Source organism: Ascidiella aspersa, chromosome 3 (genome assembly GCF_963924565.1).
Source record: "Ascidiella aspersa chromosome 3, kaAscAspe10.2, whole genome shotgun sequence".
NCBI lineage: Eukaryota > Metazoa > Chordata > Ascidiacea > Phlebobranchia > Ascidiidae > Ascidiella > Ascidiella aspersa.
Genome location: NC_139449.1, coordinates 22,052,651 through 22,068,643, shown reverse-complemented (window position 1 = coordinate 22,068,643; position 15,993 = coordinate 22,052,651). Strand labels below are relative to the sequence as shown.

The 15,993-nt window shown below is 36.8% G+C and overlaps 1 protein-coding gene across 1 annotated transcript; it reads right to left on the bottom strand.

Annotated features, from left to right (window-relative positions):
- Window positions 1-212: 212 nt before the first annotated feature.
- On the bottom strand, window positions 213-10,361 carry LOC146160843 (sodium-dependent phosphate transport protein 2B-like). Its single transcript, XM_083386051.1, has 10 exons — window positions 10,254-10,361; window positions 10,049-10,132; window positions 9,726-9,869; window positions 9,220-9,366; window positions 6,197-6,308; window positions 5,772-5,931; window positions 4,852-4,965; window positions 4,519-4,564; window positions 2,086-2,298; window positions 213-1,869 (listed from the first exon to the last, which is right to left on the bottom strand). The coding sequence occupies exons 1-10, from the start codon at window positions 10,273-10,275 to the stop codon at window positions 1,169-1,171; spliced, it is 1,743 nt and encodes a 580-aa protein (XP_083242177.1). The 5' UTR covers window positions 10,276-10,361; the 3' UTR covers window positions 213-1,168.
- Window positions 10,362-15,993: the final 5,632 nt, after the last annotated feature.

The window sequence follows — 15,993 nt, the reverse complement described above, 5'->3', positions numbered from 1 at the left end:
TGATGTTTTTTACCTTAAAAGAAAACGGATAGTTACAATGGTACTTCCCCTTGTATAAGAACTCATTTCAAACTGACTGACTTGTTTACTGCTTTCCGGTGTCATAAATTTTAGGCGTATGATAAACGGAATGATAAAAAAGTCAGAATTCAGCGAAAGGTAAGCAATATTTAAATCACTTCGAAACTACCGGCAGAACTGTGTAGTAGGCTGCAAGGTTGTTAATTTATTAAGCATTTACAATAAAAAAACACAAACGGCTTTAGCCCCTGTCAAACGAGTTATCCAACAAAGAAGTATTGTCATTTTGTCAGATTGCAGTCTACTTCAAAATAACTTATCAGAAAATATGTCGACGAACAATAAGTTGTATATCACTATAGAAAGTATATAAAAAAGTGCTCCAACAAGGACACTTTGATGTATTCTTTAGATTTGCCAAATGGATTTTTAGCAAAATAAGGCCTTAATGTTAAACTATACCCTTGTCATACAAGCTACATTCACCTATGAAATATTCTATACGTCAAAAATTAAAAAAAAAATCGCACTGGCGTACACGTACACACCACGCATGTACAAAAAATGGCATAGTTTACAGCAGCAGGGTTGCCAGATAGAAAAAATAAAAAAAGCCAAATTTACTCTGAAAAAAGGCCAAAAAAAGCCAAATTTAATTTGGATTTTTTTTAGAAAAAATAAAATCCAAAGAGGTTCAAAAAAAAACCTAAATTTCCTAATTTGGCTTTAAAAAATCCTAACTGGCAACCCTGTACACTCTACAGCGATAAGACTTTGTCTCCGAATCTCATACTGCTAGAGCAGGGGTCGGCAACCTTTTTCTATTCGCGGGCCAAAACCAAACTCAAAAAGATCTCGCACAAAATGATAACTAAGAATTGTGTTATTAACATATTAGAACAACTGTGAATCAGACGGGACTCGGATCGTTTTTGCACTTAAAACGTTTAATTACATTTTAGCAGGCAGTAAATTGTTGGCGCAAAGCGCTCTAAAAAGCGTTTGATTGATTTAAAATTCGAGTTCAAATTTTTTGCACTTACGTAGTTAAAATAGTCAAAAAGTATGTGAAATGGACTCGCGTCTAATTTGTCAAAGAGGCGGCGGGCCGTAGGTTGCCGACCCCTGTGCTAGAGGATTCGGTTCTCTAAACCTTAGTGTCATTTTCTGTCATGTCGAAAGCACCGTTCTCGTGAACCTCGCTCTTCGTGGCGCCGTGACTGCTGCTACAAACTCGCTTGCAGCATCCGCAGCTTCCACATAGCAATGTGAACACGCGATTGTAAGGTTTAAGCGAGTGCATCCAGATCGGCAGAAACTCCCAGGTGCGCAACTTGGGCGGAAGCCGATTGGGAATGTACGACTGTAGCACGTTGAGCACAGTAACTGTCGCGACTACGACGCCTGCCACTATGAGGACGGCGTCCATGGCCCAGATGTGCGCTATGGAAAGGCCGAGCAGAGCGGCCGGAATAAGGAAGAACACCATGAGCAAGTAAAACACAGCGAACCAGCGATACTTGGCCGTGGTATTGCCGAGCGCCTTTGCGCCCTTGATCGGAATTTTTCTCATAAACGGTATTGGGTACCAAATTGAAATGCCAAAGATGTTGAAGAATAAGTGGCACAGCGCGATTTGGAGGGTCTGCTTCAGTGATTCGGGGTCGCTGGCCAGCGCTGCTAGCAAACTAGTTGTGGTGGTCCCGATATTGGAACCAAGTGTGAGCGGGTACATACGATCGATACTGATCACCCCGATACCCACCAGGGGTGTCATTGTCGACGTGAAGACAGAGCTGCTTTGGACGACAAACGTCAAACCTGCTCCCACCAGGATAGCCAAGTAGCCTAATATAAAAATATATAATCAGGATACCTATTACTACCGATCATAAGTTATTTAAAAAAAATAAAAATAAACCTTTAGCTCGACATTCAACGGTCCTTCAAACTATGCACAATTTCGGTATTTGAGCGGCAAAAGGTTAACGCGACAAGCGTTATATTTGAAAGTGCGTTAAACTGTCCAAAAAATAAAAACAAGATGAAGAATGGCATTCAAACCTGCTAGCCACTTGAAGGGATAACGGATGTTGGCATTGATAACCTTCTTAATGGTTCGCGCGATGTTGCCCTTCATCATGGAGTGGAGAAGCTTTACCATTAGCACCAGGCATACGCAGAGAGCGACAAGTGACACGATCAGAAGAATTGCTCCAGCACCTCCGTCTCCCATTGTCTTGTTGGCGCCCGCAAAAATGTAGTGACCCGAGTTGCCTGCGTTTCGATTTTAAGATATTTGAAAAAGCAGAACTCCACCATAAAGCATATACAATACACCAATAGTGATAAGTATATCGGCTTCCAGGTCCAATAAACCCTATAATCATGGGCTAGGTCATGGATAGCATACCTTTTCATCGCGCGGGTCATAACTACGACCTTAATTCTTACAAAATGCAAGTATGGGTCATAGCCTATATTTAAATATTTTCTAATTTTATGCGAAACTTTTCTGCTGCCTCGTTTGAAGTGCTTTTGTCTGGGTTGGTAATTCAAGGTTTTTGGACGATTTCCAAATTCGGATTACCGCGAATATGAAGAGCCTATATAGTTAACAAATGATGCAGCATTTTTTATGGGATTACAGGAATTCAGAATTAGGTTTAACCAGGGTTTTTTAAGATTGTTTTTACATTAATATTTTCCTGAAAATGATTGATAACATTTAAGTGGGTCATTAAAAATATGTGGTGGGCCACTTCGTGACCCACGGGTCAGTGGTTCGCCATTCCTGGACTAGGTTGTAGACAAGGGTTATTTAGTCTACAGGTAAGCATGCTTTTTGTTATGATTTTTCTTGAATTAGCCGTGTTATTTGTTTTTTCTCCTATTTTATATTTTTTAATACTATTGTGCATCGAACACTTTTAAAATTATAAATATCCGCCATTTAACTTATTTTAAATTTTTTGAGAGCCTTATATGGATTACAGGTCCACAGGATACGATAACAAAATTTCCTATTTACTTAAAATAATATATAAAATAAAAACAAAAAACGGAACTTGTCATCTTATAGTCATTCTGAAATGACCAACGTTTAAGAGAAAGAAAATTCGATAAAAGTTGATACATACCTAAATCTAATGTAGCCTAAATCTTGTAACGCTTAGAAATCACCAACTGCTATGTGTTTATGTACGTATGTGCTATAATTGTGTTTTGTTTAATAAACCTAAAGTCTTTAAGGCATACAAAGTTTATTAAGTATGACGGTTTTATTCAGCCTACAAATTGAAGCAGCTCAACCTTTTCTTAGCGATACATTTTTGATGACTCTAAGACAGGGGTGGCAACGTGCGGCCCTTCACCTTTTTTCAGCTAATTTTTTCCTAAATAAGGCTAGTGGTGTGCACCATGTTGGGACTTTTGCTCTATCAGTTTCCTGTTTAAAGCAGGGCTGCGGAGTCGGAGTCGGACTCGGGACTCGAGGAGTCGGTTTGTTTTGCCGGAGTCGGACTCGGGACTCGAGTAAGACCGCGCAAAACTACCCGAGTCCCGAGTCCGACATGCGCATGCGCAGTACCAAATTATAAAACTAATGCCAACTTGAAATTGTAAAAGTGGAATAACATTTGGTGTATTATTTTCCAACCACATATTGTGAGTACAGTGTAAATTGTAAATGAATTACATGACACCCCTATAAGTGGAGTGCTGAATATTCAAGTTATTTTAGTTATGTAAGTTGCAGAAATACAGGCTGTAGAGTCAGGGCCGGACTCGGGACTCGACAAAGTTGCACGTTTGACTGGAGTCGGACTCGGGAGTCGGGAGTCGGACTCGGGTTTGTTTTGTTAGCCGGAGTCGGACTCGGGTTATTTTTAATCGACTCCTCAGCCCTGGTTTAAAGTGCCATAGGCTACACCGCTACACTAATGCAGTTGAACTCAAATGGGAAGCATCTATGACAAATCAATCTTCATTCGTAAGGTCCGTCAAGGTGTAACAGACTTTTGCCACGCATATTGAGATGTTATGTTTAACTGCTGGTTTTGAATTAAGGCTGTGAAGTAAATTGCACTGAGGCGATCCGTACGAGAAAGGTGTCATTGGAATTGTAGGAAATTTATTTCCGAATCCACAAGTAGACACTGACAAAACTGCCGGAGTTGCAGCCTAGCCGCTCATTAGTTTTTAGTAAAAGCTGAAAATGTGAATTAGTGTTTATTTGACGTGCGGCCCTCCTGTAAGCATTACATTTTCTAACTGGCCGTTTTGTTAAAAAGGTTGCCCACCCCTGCTCTAAGAGCATTAAAGGATAAAGTTGTTACGTAATTTCACAACGTTTACTCTTACATTTTCCATTCTAAAAAAGTCTGGCCGGATTAGAGATTAGCCTTCAGTTAAAAATATCACAAAAGGTTTTTTTTTTAAAGTCATCCGCTTTTAGAGTTTTCAAATTTTAGCTCTACAACGTTACGGGTTACTTACATGGCACTTTAACTGTACTGCCGTTGACGTAGTCTTTGCACGTCGTCTGTTTAGAAAACAACAAATTATTAAAGTTTAGACAGAAATGTTCCCAAACGACAAAGATAATCAGAACTGCTTGAATATTGAAAAACTTAGCACACAGTTCCTTATTTTGTACTGATGAAATAAACAGTGTAGTTGCTACCAGGCGTTAGGATAAAAAATAGCTCCTCCGGTTATTGTATTACCTTTAGCCTCCGGTTATTGTATTACCTTACAGTTATTTTATTAAATTTTTATCACAGTAGGCCTACCGGTAGTGACAGAAATTAAGTGACGAAGTTGAATAACCTGCAGCATTGTTGCGTTCTCTGGCAGTGTCTCGTTTTCTTCGAGATGGGCAACTTCGATTATTATTTTCTTATTTACTTGGATAATTTTTTTCGTCAGCGGGTCCGTAATGACCTGGTAAATAAACCGAACCTTAATTAAGTGATGAATAATCCCAAGAACAACGAAACATTTGTATTAAGTTTATGCCTTAAAAACAAGAGAAACCTTACTGCTTTAATTAATGTACCAATGTAACAAACGACTAGATCAGCGGTTCTCAACCGGGGGTCCGCAAAACGTTTTAGGGGGTCCACAAAAAGTTCAAAATATACCTGCATTAAATTAATTACCGCTGGGAAAACATGCTTATCGCTTAATCACAACCTTGTAAGTAATAAAATCACATTGTAACATATTGTAAATCGCATTGCGTGTGACGTGACACTTCGATTGTGATGTAACAAATATATTGTAAAATGGAAGGCACCATTACAATAGTTTACATGTAGCCTACTGCATTTTGGTTTATGCTATCTTAGGGCAAAAATTACGTGCGCTAGGTGTTATGGAATATTGACCATTCTAGCATCGTCAAAAACAAAAACGCATTTCAGGACTTGCTTCGGAGATGAAGCAGCAGAAATCACATTAAAATAAACCGGTCAAAAAGTAAATTGGTGTTTTCTGTTACTTTACTCAACACAAGGGTGCACTAGGAGCATACACTGAATTATTAAAAAGAACTAACTGCAGATATTACACCAGAAATATGTAAGGGGCTCGCGACTATCTTAAAGCATCAAAAAGGGGCCACGGGTAAAAAAGGTTGAAAACCACTGGTCTAGATATAGTTGTGCAAGTAGAAAACACCAGGTTTTTGCTTGCTAGGGCAGCACTATGCCTTGAGAAATGTCAAAGTAACAGCGTCAATGTGCCACCTTGAGTATTTTGGGCGGTTTTTCGACCTCGCCAACGAAGATGGAATCCACTATGGCTTTGGTCAATCTCCACAGCATACCAGATGCGACCTCAATCGGTAATAGTATAAGAACGGACAGCAGATTAAAGATGTCGTGTACAGTTGCACCGGCAAAAGCCCTATGCGAACAAGCACAAAATATTTACATTAGGTTTATTCTAAATCAGCTTCTAAATGATTCGATAAACCTATTAAGATCAAATCTGACGTAAAGTTATAAACAATATTTTATAAATTTCTGACGTATTTATAATTAGAAAATAAACAAATTTCAAATGCATGCTTAATCCTAATATTATTTCACCTAAATCCCTTTGCAGCTGTAAAACAAATTCCATCTTTACCTTTTTTTCTAGGTCGTAATTTACTCATTTGCTGACTAACCTCCTGAATTGCGTAACATCCATGGATTGGGAAAGAGAGACGATAGTGTTGGTGACGGAAGTTCCGATGTTGGCCCCCATTACGATTGGAATGGCATCGTGGACAGTGATAACTACAAAACAAATTAATTTTAACAAAGAAATTATTCTTGTTGTTCTAAATTTCCACGGAAGACCAAATTTTAGAACCATGATAATTATAAAGGGTTTCACAGCCATCATGATGGTTATTTAGCAGTATACGCTTCAACTTTGTAATACAGATATATAGTAGTAAACGAGACAGTCGTAGTATAGCCTAAATAAAAAAAAAACAGCTCCTCTGGTAATTTAATAGGAACTAAAATTACCAGAGGAGCTGGTTTTTTTTTGTCTTTTGATTCTTTTTGATTTGTATTAGAGCTGTCTTTTGATTTGTATTACTATGCCTCTTATATAACAGATTATATAAGACAGTCGTAGAATTGGTTTACACAAAACATATCAACTTGCCTTGAGGCGACACACCATGAAAAATTTGGTTTGAGGTATAGTAGATTCACGTCTCAGATAGGCCTACTAGCAACATTGCTGCCATATATGTATTGATGCCAGACATACACGAAAACAACTAGACAGGTGTGCGGTTTTTGTATATTTTGCTAGGGGTCTATAGCGCGGTTCTACTATATTATACCAGGGGGGTATAGCGCAGTTCTACTGTACTTTACCAGGGTGGTATACCTTGGTTATTCTATATTCTTTCAACGGGTCTTATTTGTCAGCAGTGTCCATATACTTCCAATGTTGTGCTTCCAGTTTCGGTGTTTAGCAGGCAAAAGCGGATGTGGCCCGAAGTTGCGTGTTATAGGTTGGACATGGACCATGGTGCACTTTTACAAGATTGATTGCCAGTGGTCTTAATATAAATTTGGCTGCGAAGCAAACCTATAACTTGTCTTTATAATTAAAAAATATTTGACAATTTTTTCTTGCACCCCTATACGCCTCTAATTGGGACAAAAGTCAATAGTGTGATGTATTCGAATTAGTTCTTTACAGCTATCTACTCTAATCTAGCGGCAGAAAACCTTCAATACAGAATTTGTTCATATCGCTTGCCTTATTCTGACCGCGAAGCGGCTGGCTCCCTGCTGTGCTTTTTTGTCCAGCGCGTGCAACATCCATTGTGCAAAGTGTCTCGTCTTAGTGAATTAACTTATTGCTCTTACAAAACAACATATTTTACCGCCGCAAGTTTAAATAAAAAATCTGCCAGGCAGTGTACACCACTTTGTCTGCAATTTTTATTCCATCAAAAAATCACTTTAATTTCTATATTTTTGGTTAATTATTTTCCCCCATGGGTTAATTATTTTGAGTTGAAGGTCAAAATTTTGCTGTGAAGCAACCTATAATTTGTCTTTATAATTGTAAACTATTTAACAATGTTTTCTTTAGTTTTTTAGACACCTCTAAACACAAAAATGGCCGAATTTTAATTTTGCTCCCCTAAAATACTCCCCTATTTTCAAGAGGTAAAATGTTTATTTTAATATCAGCTTTAAATGGTTCTCTAACATTTGTGAAATTTTCAGATTTTTATGTCATTTCCTTCTAGTGTAAATATATCATTGAAATTTCCTAAAGTGTTGTGCATTTTGACCCCCCGGATAAACAGTTCAGGGCTAATGTTTAAAATTTTGTTACTTAGCATTGTATATGTCATGTATCCATCATCCATAAATATATCAGATTTTTTTTACATTTTTTTATCTCTGAAAAGTGCTTAAAACCAAAATTAACAAAAAATGACAGTTTTACCCCCCTTAAAAACTCCCCTTAGATCTTGTGCACAAAATTTTTATATTAGAAACAACTTTGGGAGGGTATTTACCAGTTGTGAAAATTTCATGTTCCAACTATGTTTTTTTCCTTGTCAAAAGTGAGCCACAAAAAAATTGACTGAAAAAAAAAATAATTCGGATAAAAACAACATGTGTCCAAAAAAAAATTTTTTTTTTTCAGGCCACATAATTCGGACAAAAACAACATGTGTCCAAAAAACAATTTTTTTTTCGGGCCACATAATAATAAAGAAACTCATAAAGAGATTACCGCACGTAAAGTGAACAATGAAAACGGCTTGGAATACATTCCATGTTTTTATAGGCGGTTATTTTAGGGCGGCAAATTCACCCAAATATATTATTAAATTCACCAAAATATATCGTTACTCCATCAACCGATATATTGTGGTTTAAGTTAAGGTGATGTAAGGGTTACGAAATGTGTCAGTTGTTTTATTAGATATTTCCATAAAAACTGCAAAACACGTATAGCTCAAAAACGTTCTGCTTTCCCGTAAAGTTCATCGTTTAAACCACCAGTTTGAGATAGCACACGGCCAAATTAAAAGCGAAATTTCAAAAGAGTTTTGGGATGTAGACGCGAGGTGTAATTAGGTTAGAATCATACAATTTTCGAGAACCGAACGCGAACTTTTCTCGAAATAACGCAGGTACAGTGATAAGTGGAACCGATTTCGTAGCAATTAAAATTCTTTTGGGAAACAGAGAAAGCAACTTTAAGAGCTCTTTGATCCGAAATGAGGCATTGGGATTACAGAAACCGCTGCTCGAGTATTTAAATAATATAAATGACACCTTTATTGGCACTGTTACACCATACATTGCTGCTGCCATTATAGTGCACATTCGATCATTGGTCTATTCAGCATCTCACATTGATAGTAAGGTAGGCCTATACCGTAATTTAAACCTGGTGCTGTGGTTAACAACGACTCTACAACTAAGTGCTTGGTGCTCATTTTTCCTTTACTTTTGTTACGTATAAACGCAATATACGATTATACGGGCTTCATTTCCAAAAATAAAAAAAAGATCTTAAAAAACGTTTTTATGTACCTGTGCTTTTTTATTACTCATGTTATTCTTTCTTAGCGTGACCTGTTTAGCTTCGAACTCCTAAGTTTACACATTGTAGAATAGGTTTACCAGAAGCGCCTAAATTTGTTTGACTCACTATTTGCTCCGACCATAGTGGTGACGATCGAAGTGGAAGTCGAAGAACTTTGGACGAGGACTGTTACCAAGATTCCGATAATGAGACCTGCTACTGGGTTACTCAAAATCACGTTGTTCTGGAAGATAGTGCCAGCAGTCTTTCCGGCTGAGAAGGAAAAGTAACGTACAAAATCTAAAAAGGTTTATTCGAATACATAATATAATAGCATCCTATCAAAATCGCTGTTTCTTAAGTGCAATTATTTCCAAACTTTGTGCCGTGAATTTATTTTAATTTGTTTTGGTGGGTCGCATCAGAGTAAGAGACCACTGGTCTAAGATCTTTGTTGCTATTTGTACTAAGATTTCTGTGTATTCTTCTTAAAAGTCTGAGATATATTACAGCCATACTTACTATCAACAGGCATATATTAAATGTGACCAGTGCAGCGTCCTTTACGACCATCTTAAAAACGACAAATGATTTGTCAATTATTATTTAAATATTAATTTAGTTTTACCCACCCAACACTTGGAATGACGATCCCATAATACTGAGAGAGCAAATGAACAGATACAAGCAGGCCAAGACCAGGACGATTTTGGTGATATGGATTGCCACCGAACGACATCTTCGTTTTGCGTTCATGTCGGACCATTTTTCGTAATCTTCATAAAACAAAATCTGGTTACAAACCCTAATCCTGCTTTGTTATGTTTAAATACATAAATGAAAACATACTTTTAACTGTACGAACAACAGGTATAACATCGAGTAGTAGCGGTAAATTAAACCATAGTTTTTTCATATATATATATTATTTTGCTTTAACGCCAGCAATACACACCATCATCGTCTTCTGGTAAAGCCCAGGGATCCTCTTCAGCATTTTTGTTGTTTGCCGATGAATGACCATGTGGACTCATGGAACCTGAAAAAAAAAAATGTATCAGTTTATTAAAAAAAAAAATATATCAGTTTATTATGTTTAAAATCGAGCTGTAATAATACTGTAATTAGCGTTTAGGTTTAAACAGCATAAAATAACTTACCTATTGTTCTCGGATCTCCCATTTTGTTGTATTTTTTAGAAGGTATAGTGTTGTTGGTTATCAAATCACGATGAAATTTAGATACTACTCTAAGACAGCTACTGATTCTGAAAAAAAGATTGAGCTGCGTTTATAAAACCTAAGCTGCGTTTATAAAAGTATTTTTCCGTGTACGGTAGTACTAGGCAATTGAGAAAAAATGCGACAGGATTTTTCGTTATTCACGTCATGTTTGCGTGATTAAATCAAGGATTTTAAATTTAGCACCTCTGCGTAAATTTAATCCGTTCACCGCTCCTGTTCGGTCGGTGACAAACGAACCGACTGCAAAAACCGAAACTCTCCCAACCTAACAAGAAATACCTCATCCCTGGTGAAAACAATATACATATAGCCTCCGGGCGTAATCGTCAGCAAACAGAAACGCATAATTTAATACTATTTTGCGGTATCGTACAGGCCTACACCTAGAAGTAAAAGATAGTCATCTTTAGAAATAATAACTACAAATTTTGTTAACTGTTTTAAACAATTCTTAAAAAAGTACTTTGCAGGTGTTATGTCGGTCAACTATAGTGGCTGAAGCCCTTAGTTGTGTAAAACACACAATTGTATTTCGGCATTTAAAACAACAGTTTAAGGCAGGTCAGGATCTTACTTTGTTATGTGGAAACATCTACAAGGTTGTTGTAACTAATGGTTCACACTTCTGACTCGCTCCAAAAACAGACGGTTTCCTTCATCACTGACACCTTGTATTTACGTCTTTTTCGCAAAGGCTATGAAAACTAAAGCCCGTGTTTATATTTTTAAACACGGAATGTAAAATTATGAAATGTTCCAGGCTCCTCGCTTTTTCTGTAATAACACTTCTCTGGAAACTTCCATTAAAACGGGGACTTCCACGTTATTTGTGGTATTTGATCAGCCTTCAGGAAGTTTCGCTTCAAACCAACCTAATCGCGTTATATCAAAACTAGATTATTTTTGCCGTAGAGATTAATAAAAGCTACGTTTTCGTCATATAAATGCGGAGAGACATTATTGCGAGCCCTCGAATGTAAATTTTTATACGTTGTTTTTTAATAAAGTACAAAACAATGGGGAGCATAGTGAAATATAAAGTATGAAATACTCCGGTTTATTCCGGGTCATTTCTCTACTTGAAGGTTAAAACATGAACACGAATTATAAGGAAAAACACAACTGCAGTGATTTTTAAAGACTATCAGTTGACCAAATGGTCCATACTCGTATTAATTAGCGCCTAACGTAACACTTAGATACTTTCCGAAAAATGCGGTTAGAAGGGATATTGTTGGGCGAATATATTCTTTTTATGTACTGCATACCATAATTCCAAAACTTATAGTCGCAAGTTTTACAGCGGTGCGTATTTCAAAGTCTTAGAACAGTTTTTAAAATAAACCAAAAGCAAGAATTAAGAACGGCATGATCGGTGAATCATAATCCGCCCGAAATGGATCGCGGTAATACACGACGTATCAGCTGAAGCGCGCAAAATGGATCTATTTAACACTGACACCATAAAAAACTGATAGTCAAAACTAATGCACAAAAATAACATTTGAAATTTTTTTTTTTTTTTTATAAATATTCTAATCAACAAACCAGAAATAATAATCAACCATCTCTTTTGCCTGGCTCTTTACGAGATTAATTTGAGCAAACGTTTGTAATATACCTTGTCTTCCACCCAAATTTCTACTTTTTTATTCTAGTTTGCCTATTTTACCAAATTCTGCTCTTTTTTCCTTCACCCATTTTTCAAAATTGAATCTCTTCGTGATGTTGAATGCGTGGGACACAAGCATGACTGACAGGGTTAGTAACATGCCTAACTTGTTTGTAGCATTTATCCGCTTCGCACTTTAATTTTAATAACGGCTTATCGCATAGTTGTTCTTCCATCGCGACACACGTTCAACCAATCACTCACGCCCCAAGGTATCTTTAAAAGTCACAACGCTTGTTAAACGGGTAGACGAACTTAACAGTGAAATCTTAATTTCTACACAGCATAACTGTACCTCCGAAAGGATTTCTATGCCGCCTGAACTACAGATTTCTACGTTAGATTGAAGTAAACGACCTCACCCAAACATTGAAAACATTGTTTTAATTTGAAAAGAAGGAGAAGCAGCGGATAAATAGTAGCACAATAGGACTAGACACGATTTTAGGGATAAAAATAGCAAGTGAAATACATGACGTCTCTCGAAAATTATTTCGTGCGAAGGTCTGCAAATTCTAGGGCTTCGTCATCGAACACGCCACCACGACGTCATCAACATGTACTCGTCACGCCGCCAGCCAGGGGTGCACCTTTGCCAGTTTTTCAGCGGAAAGTCGTTGATGCAAATGAGCACCAAAAGGTGGCCCTACAACGAAATGAAAAGGCCCTCGTGATGGTCCATTGCTCGCAGTGCGCTTGCGTCACGAAAAGTAGCGTCACACACCGGGCATGTTTTCGTTACGTCACTATCACGCTCGCTACACGCTGCCGATCACAGGCCGGTAATTGAGAACGTTTTTTTAGCTAGAAGTTGACAACTGGAATGTCTTAATTTGGCCACTGGGCTGCCAGAAAAAAGATTAATCCAGAAAAAACGAGGTTTGTTAAAGAACATAAATCAATTTACAAATCGCCAAGAGCTGTATAAATTCATAGCCCACGGTGAGAACTTATACGCAATTGGTGTTCCATGTTACAAAATGGTTTGTTTGAATAAATTGAATTTTGTGACGCCATGATTACAGATTGCCATGCGCTAGAAATTGAGTACGCGATAACATAAATGAATGTCTAAAAAAGCATATTGTGTGTTCCAATAAATAACTTATAATGACCACGTTTGACTAAAAAGTAGATCTAACTCTTGTTGTTTACGCGATCACTGTTTAAACTAGCAAGCAAACAGTTAAGAAGGCGTATAAAGGAAATAAGCTATTACAATTTCGAAAAAGGCGGGTTGAGTGATGCTTTTAGTCTAGCATAAAATGGGAACAACTCGATATAAAACCAATATAAATTAACTCAATCCCCACAATAAATTAACTTTTCCTGCCAGATGTAATAATAAATAAAACAGCTATTCAGGTAGAAATATGCGTGTTTTCAGCTTGCCTTTAACAGGGTGAAGGTCACTGAACGCGCTTGGTATACTTACACGACAACTTTCGTGACCACCAAACTCCAACAATTTATTAGCCGAGGCAATGTCTAGCCCATAATTTATTTGATAAAGTCACACACTACACGATGTCACTCATATATCGCTTTGTCGCTTGGTGTTCCAAAGAGTTTCGTTTCTAGGTAAAGTGTGATTCTGTAAGTTTTGCATGACATTACTTTCAACAAAATTGTTCAGTAGAAACTTACTGCGAAAAAAACTTTCCGCTCTGTTTATAGAATCGTTGTTTTTATAGAAAGAACCTCGTTCGGATAAGCGTTTATTTGTTAGAAAAATGATGTCAAACTTCTTGCAGAGCAATCGTTGGAGAGGAAATTGACTTCTGAATCGCGTCTCGTTGAGCTGCAAAAAATTATGTTTTTTTTTTCAAGGCAAATAACACACAGCTGTAGCTAATTATTGATAAAAGTAGTGTGACAATACGAAATAGTCTTAGTCAGGTTCAATACCGAGATGGTCTTTTTGTTTTACAAAAGAAACACTACCGGTATACGTAATGTAGCAGAAACACGCTTACCGACCGTAAGGATCATAAACCCAAATCCAACATAGAAGATAAAACTTGAAAGCAGAATAATTACTGCCAGAAAGTTGTGAAAGGAAAAAAGGCTCGGGTTTTCATTCATTGCTTCCTATAAGATGTTTAAAACACAGAGTAAACGCTATTGTTAATTTTCAGTTTAGGCCTACGATTGGCACCGAAAAATAGGAGAAAATTCTTGAGTTATTCAAAATACTTATAGTTTATATGTAGAAACATATGTTTTTACAGCAATAGCAACAAGTATAGTTTTTATATATTTATGTAAAGTATATGATAAACCATGTTGAGTAAAGCATGACATGCAATCGAAAACTAACCGGAACTATAAAAGACTGACAACTAACTAAATCCTCTTTAATAATAAGTAGCCTTGGGTTAACTAACAAATTTGAAACAGGACTTTCGTTTAGAACACGTATTCAACAACTTAAGGTGGACTTTTATACTTGCCGAATTTATCGAACACCGGTGTTGTTTGCTTCGTGATCACGTCGTGCTTCGTGAATGATCACGTTCCTGATCATACGTGCTGACTTTCACAAAATCTTTGTTTACCAAAGCTATCTTACAAAATCGCGCTACGCAATGTAACTTAATAATAACCAAATATTATTAACATTGTTGCGCTTCCAGGTGTCGAAACCTACGAGACCCCCCCAACTTGGTGTGTTACGCATAATCTAGATTACAATCATATACAAGTTGTTTAATTATAATTAGATGTTTAGAAATTTGACAAGCAATCCCTAAAACACGCCATAAGCATGCACCAGTATCCGGTTAAAGTAAGCTATATGTAACGACTGTTTTATCGTCAATAATAAAAATATGTTGTGCGCTTACTATACAAACAATGGAAAATTGACTTTCCATAAACTGGTAATATAACTTGAATGAAACACTAAAACTGATTTACCTTAGTTTTTGTAAAACTAAAGCTCCTTATAGAGATTCACTATGTTTTGTATGTTTATTTATAATCTGAATTGTTTAAGTGGAGTAAATGTTGCTACCTAGAATTGTGCGTAAATGATGTTACAGACAGTTTTGTGTCGCAGAACAGGTCTTCAGTGGTCAAATGGCCACCGTTTTTATTTATGTGAGACAAGCCAGACGTTGAATAGTCATTCGCGCGAAGCGCAAAAGTATTTCCCTTACGTAGTTAAAACATTCAAAAAGTATTTTAAATGGACTCATGTCCCGCGGGTCTTAGGTTGCCGAACCCTGCTTCAAATATACAAATCTTTTGCCGCGTTTAAAAAACATAAGAAAGCCAATTATTACGCCAGAAACTACTACAAGTTCGCATTACTAAAGTTGTCATTTAAGTTTAAATGTTACATATTACATTGATGAAAATGTAAAAAAGACCCAAAACGCCCACTTGTAACTCGCCAACGCCCACAAGGGGGCGGTACCGCCCACGTTGGAAACCTCTGGTGTAGGGCATAAAATGGACTATAAAACATTTAAAACAACACATTTTGTACGTAATATTCAATGTGAGCAGGCACCTTAGTTTAACTTTTTTGCAAGCTTCTGTAGTATCAGGATTTTCTGATATTTGGTTTGCTGCGAGACCTGTTTTTGATTGTATTGTTTGTTTCCGTAAACGTAAAATAATTTTCAAGTTAACGGTTTGTTTTAATGTTGCTAAATGATTAAGTCGAAATATATTGCACTATTGTAATTTATCTTAAGAAAATCCTAATCTTGTATAATACGTTAACAGTAGTAAAAAGCAAATCACTAGATGTCGCTTAAGGTTTATTTTTCTTCATCGGCATCATATCAAGTATATAGGCAAAAAGCGTTACTTATAGTAGTTTTTACAGTCAATTAAGCGCTGATCGAATTTAGGTCGCATGTTTAGTTTTCCTTCGGTACGGGATAATTTAAAAAAAAAATGTTTTAACGTAAAAGTATGTACTAAACTTCGATTGTGTTCAAAGGATCCCAAAAAATAAGCATATGTTCTACT

Coding starts and splice junctions, on each gene's coding strand:
- LOC146160843 (XM_083386051.1), bottom strand. CDS start 10,275: ATGGGAGATCCGAGAACAATAG. Junction 4,966..5,771: donor AACCGCCCAAAATACTCAAG/GTGGCACATTGA, acceptor TTTATTTACCAG/GTCATTACGGACCCGCTGAC. Junction 1,870..2,085: donor TCCCTTCAAGTGGCTAGCAG/GTTTGAATGCCA, acceptor TTTTTATATTAG/GCTACTTGGCTATCCTGGTG.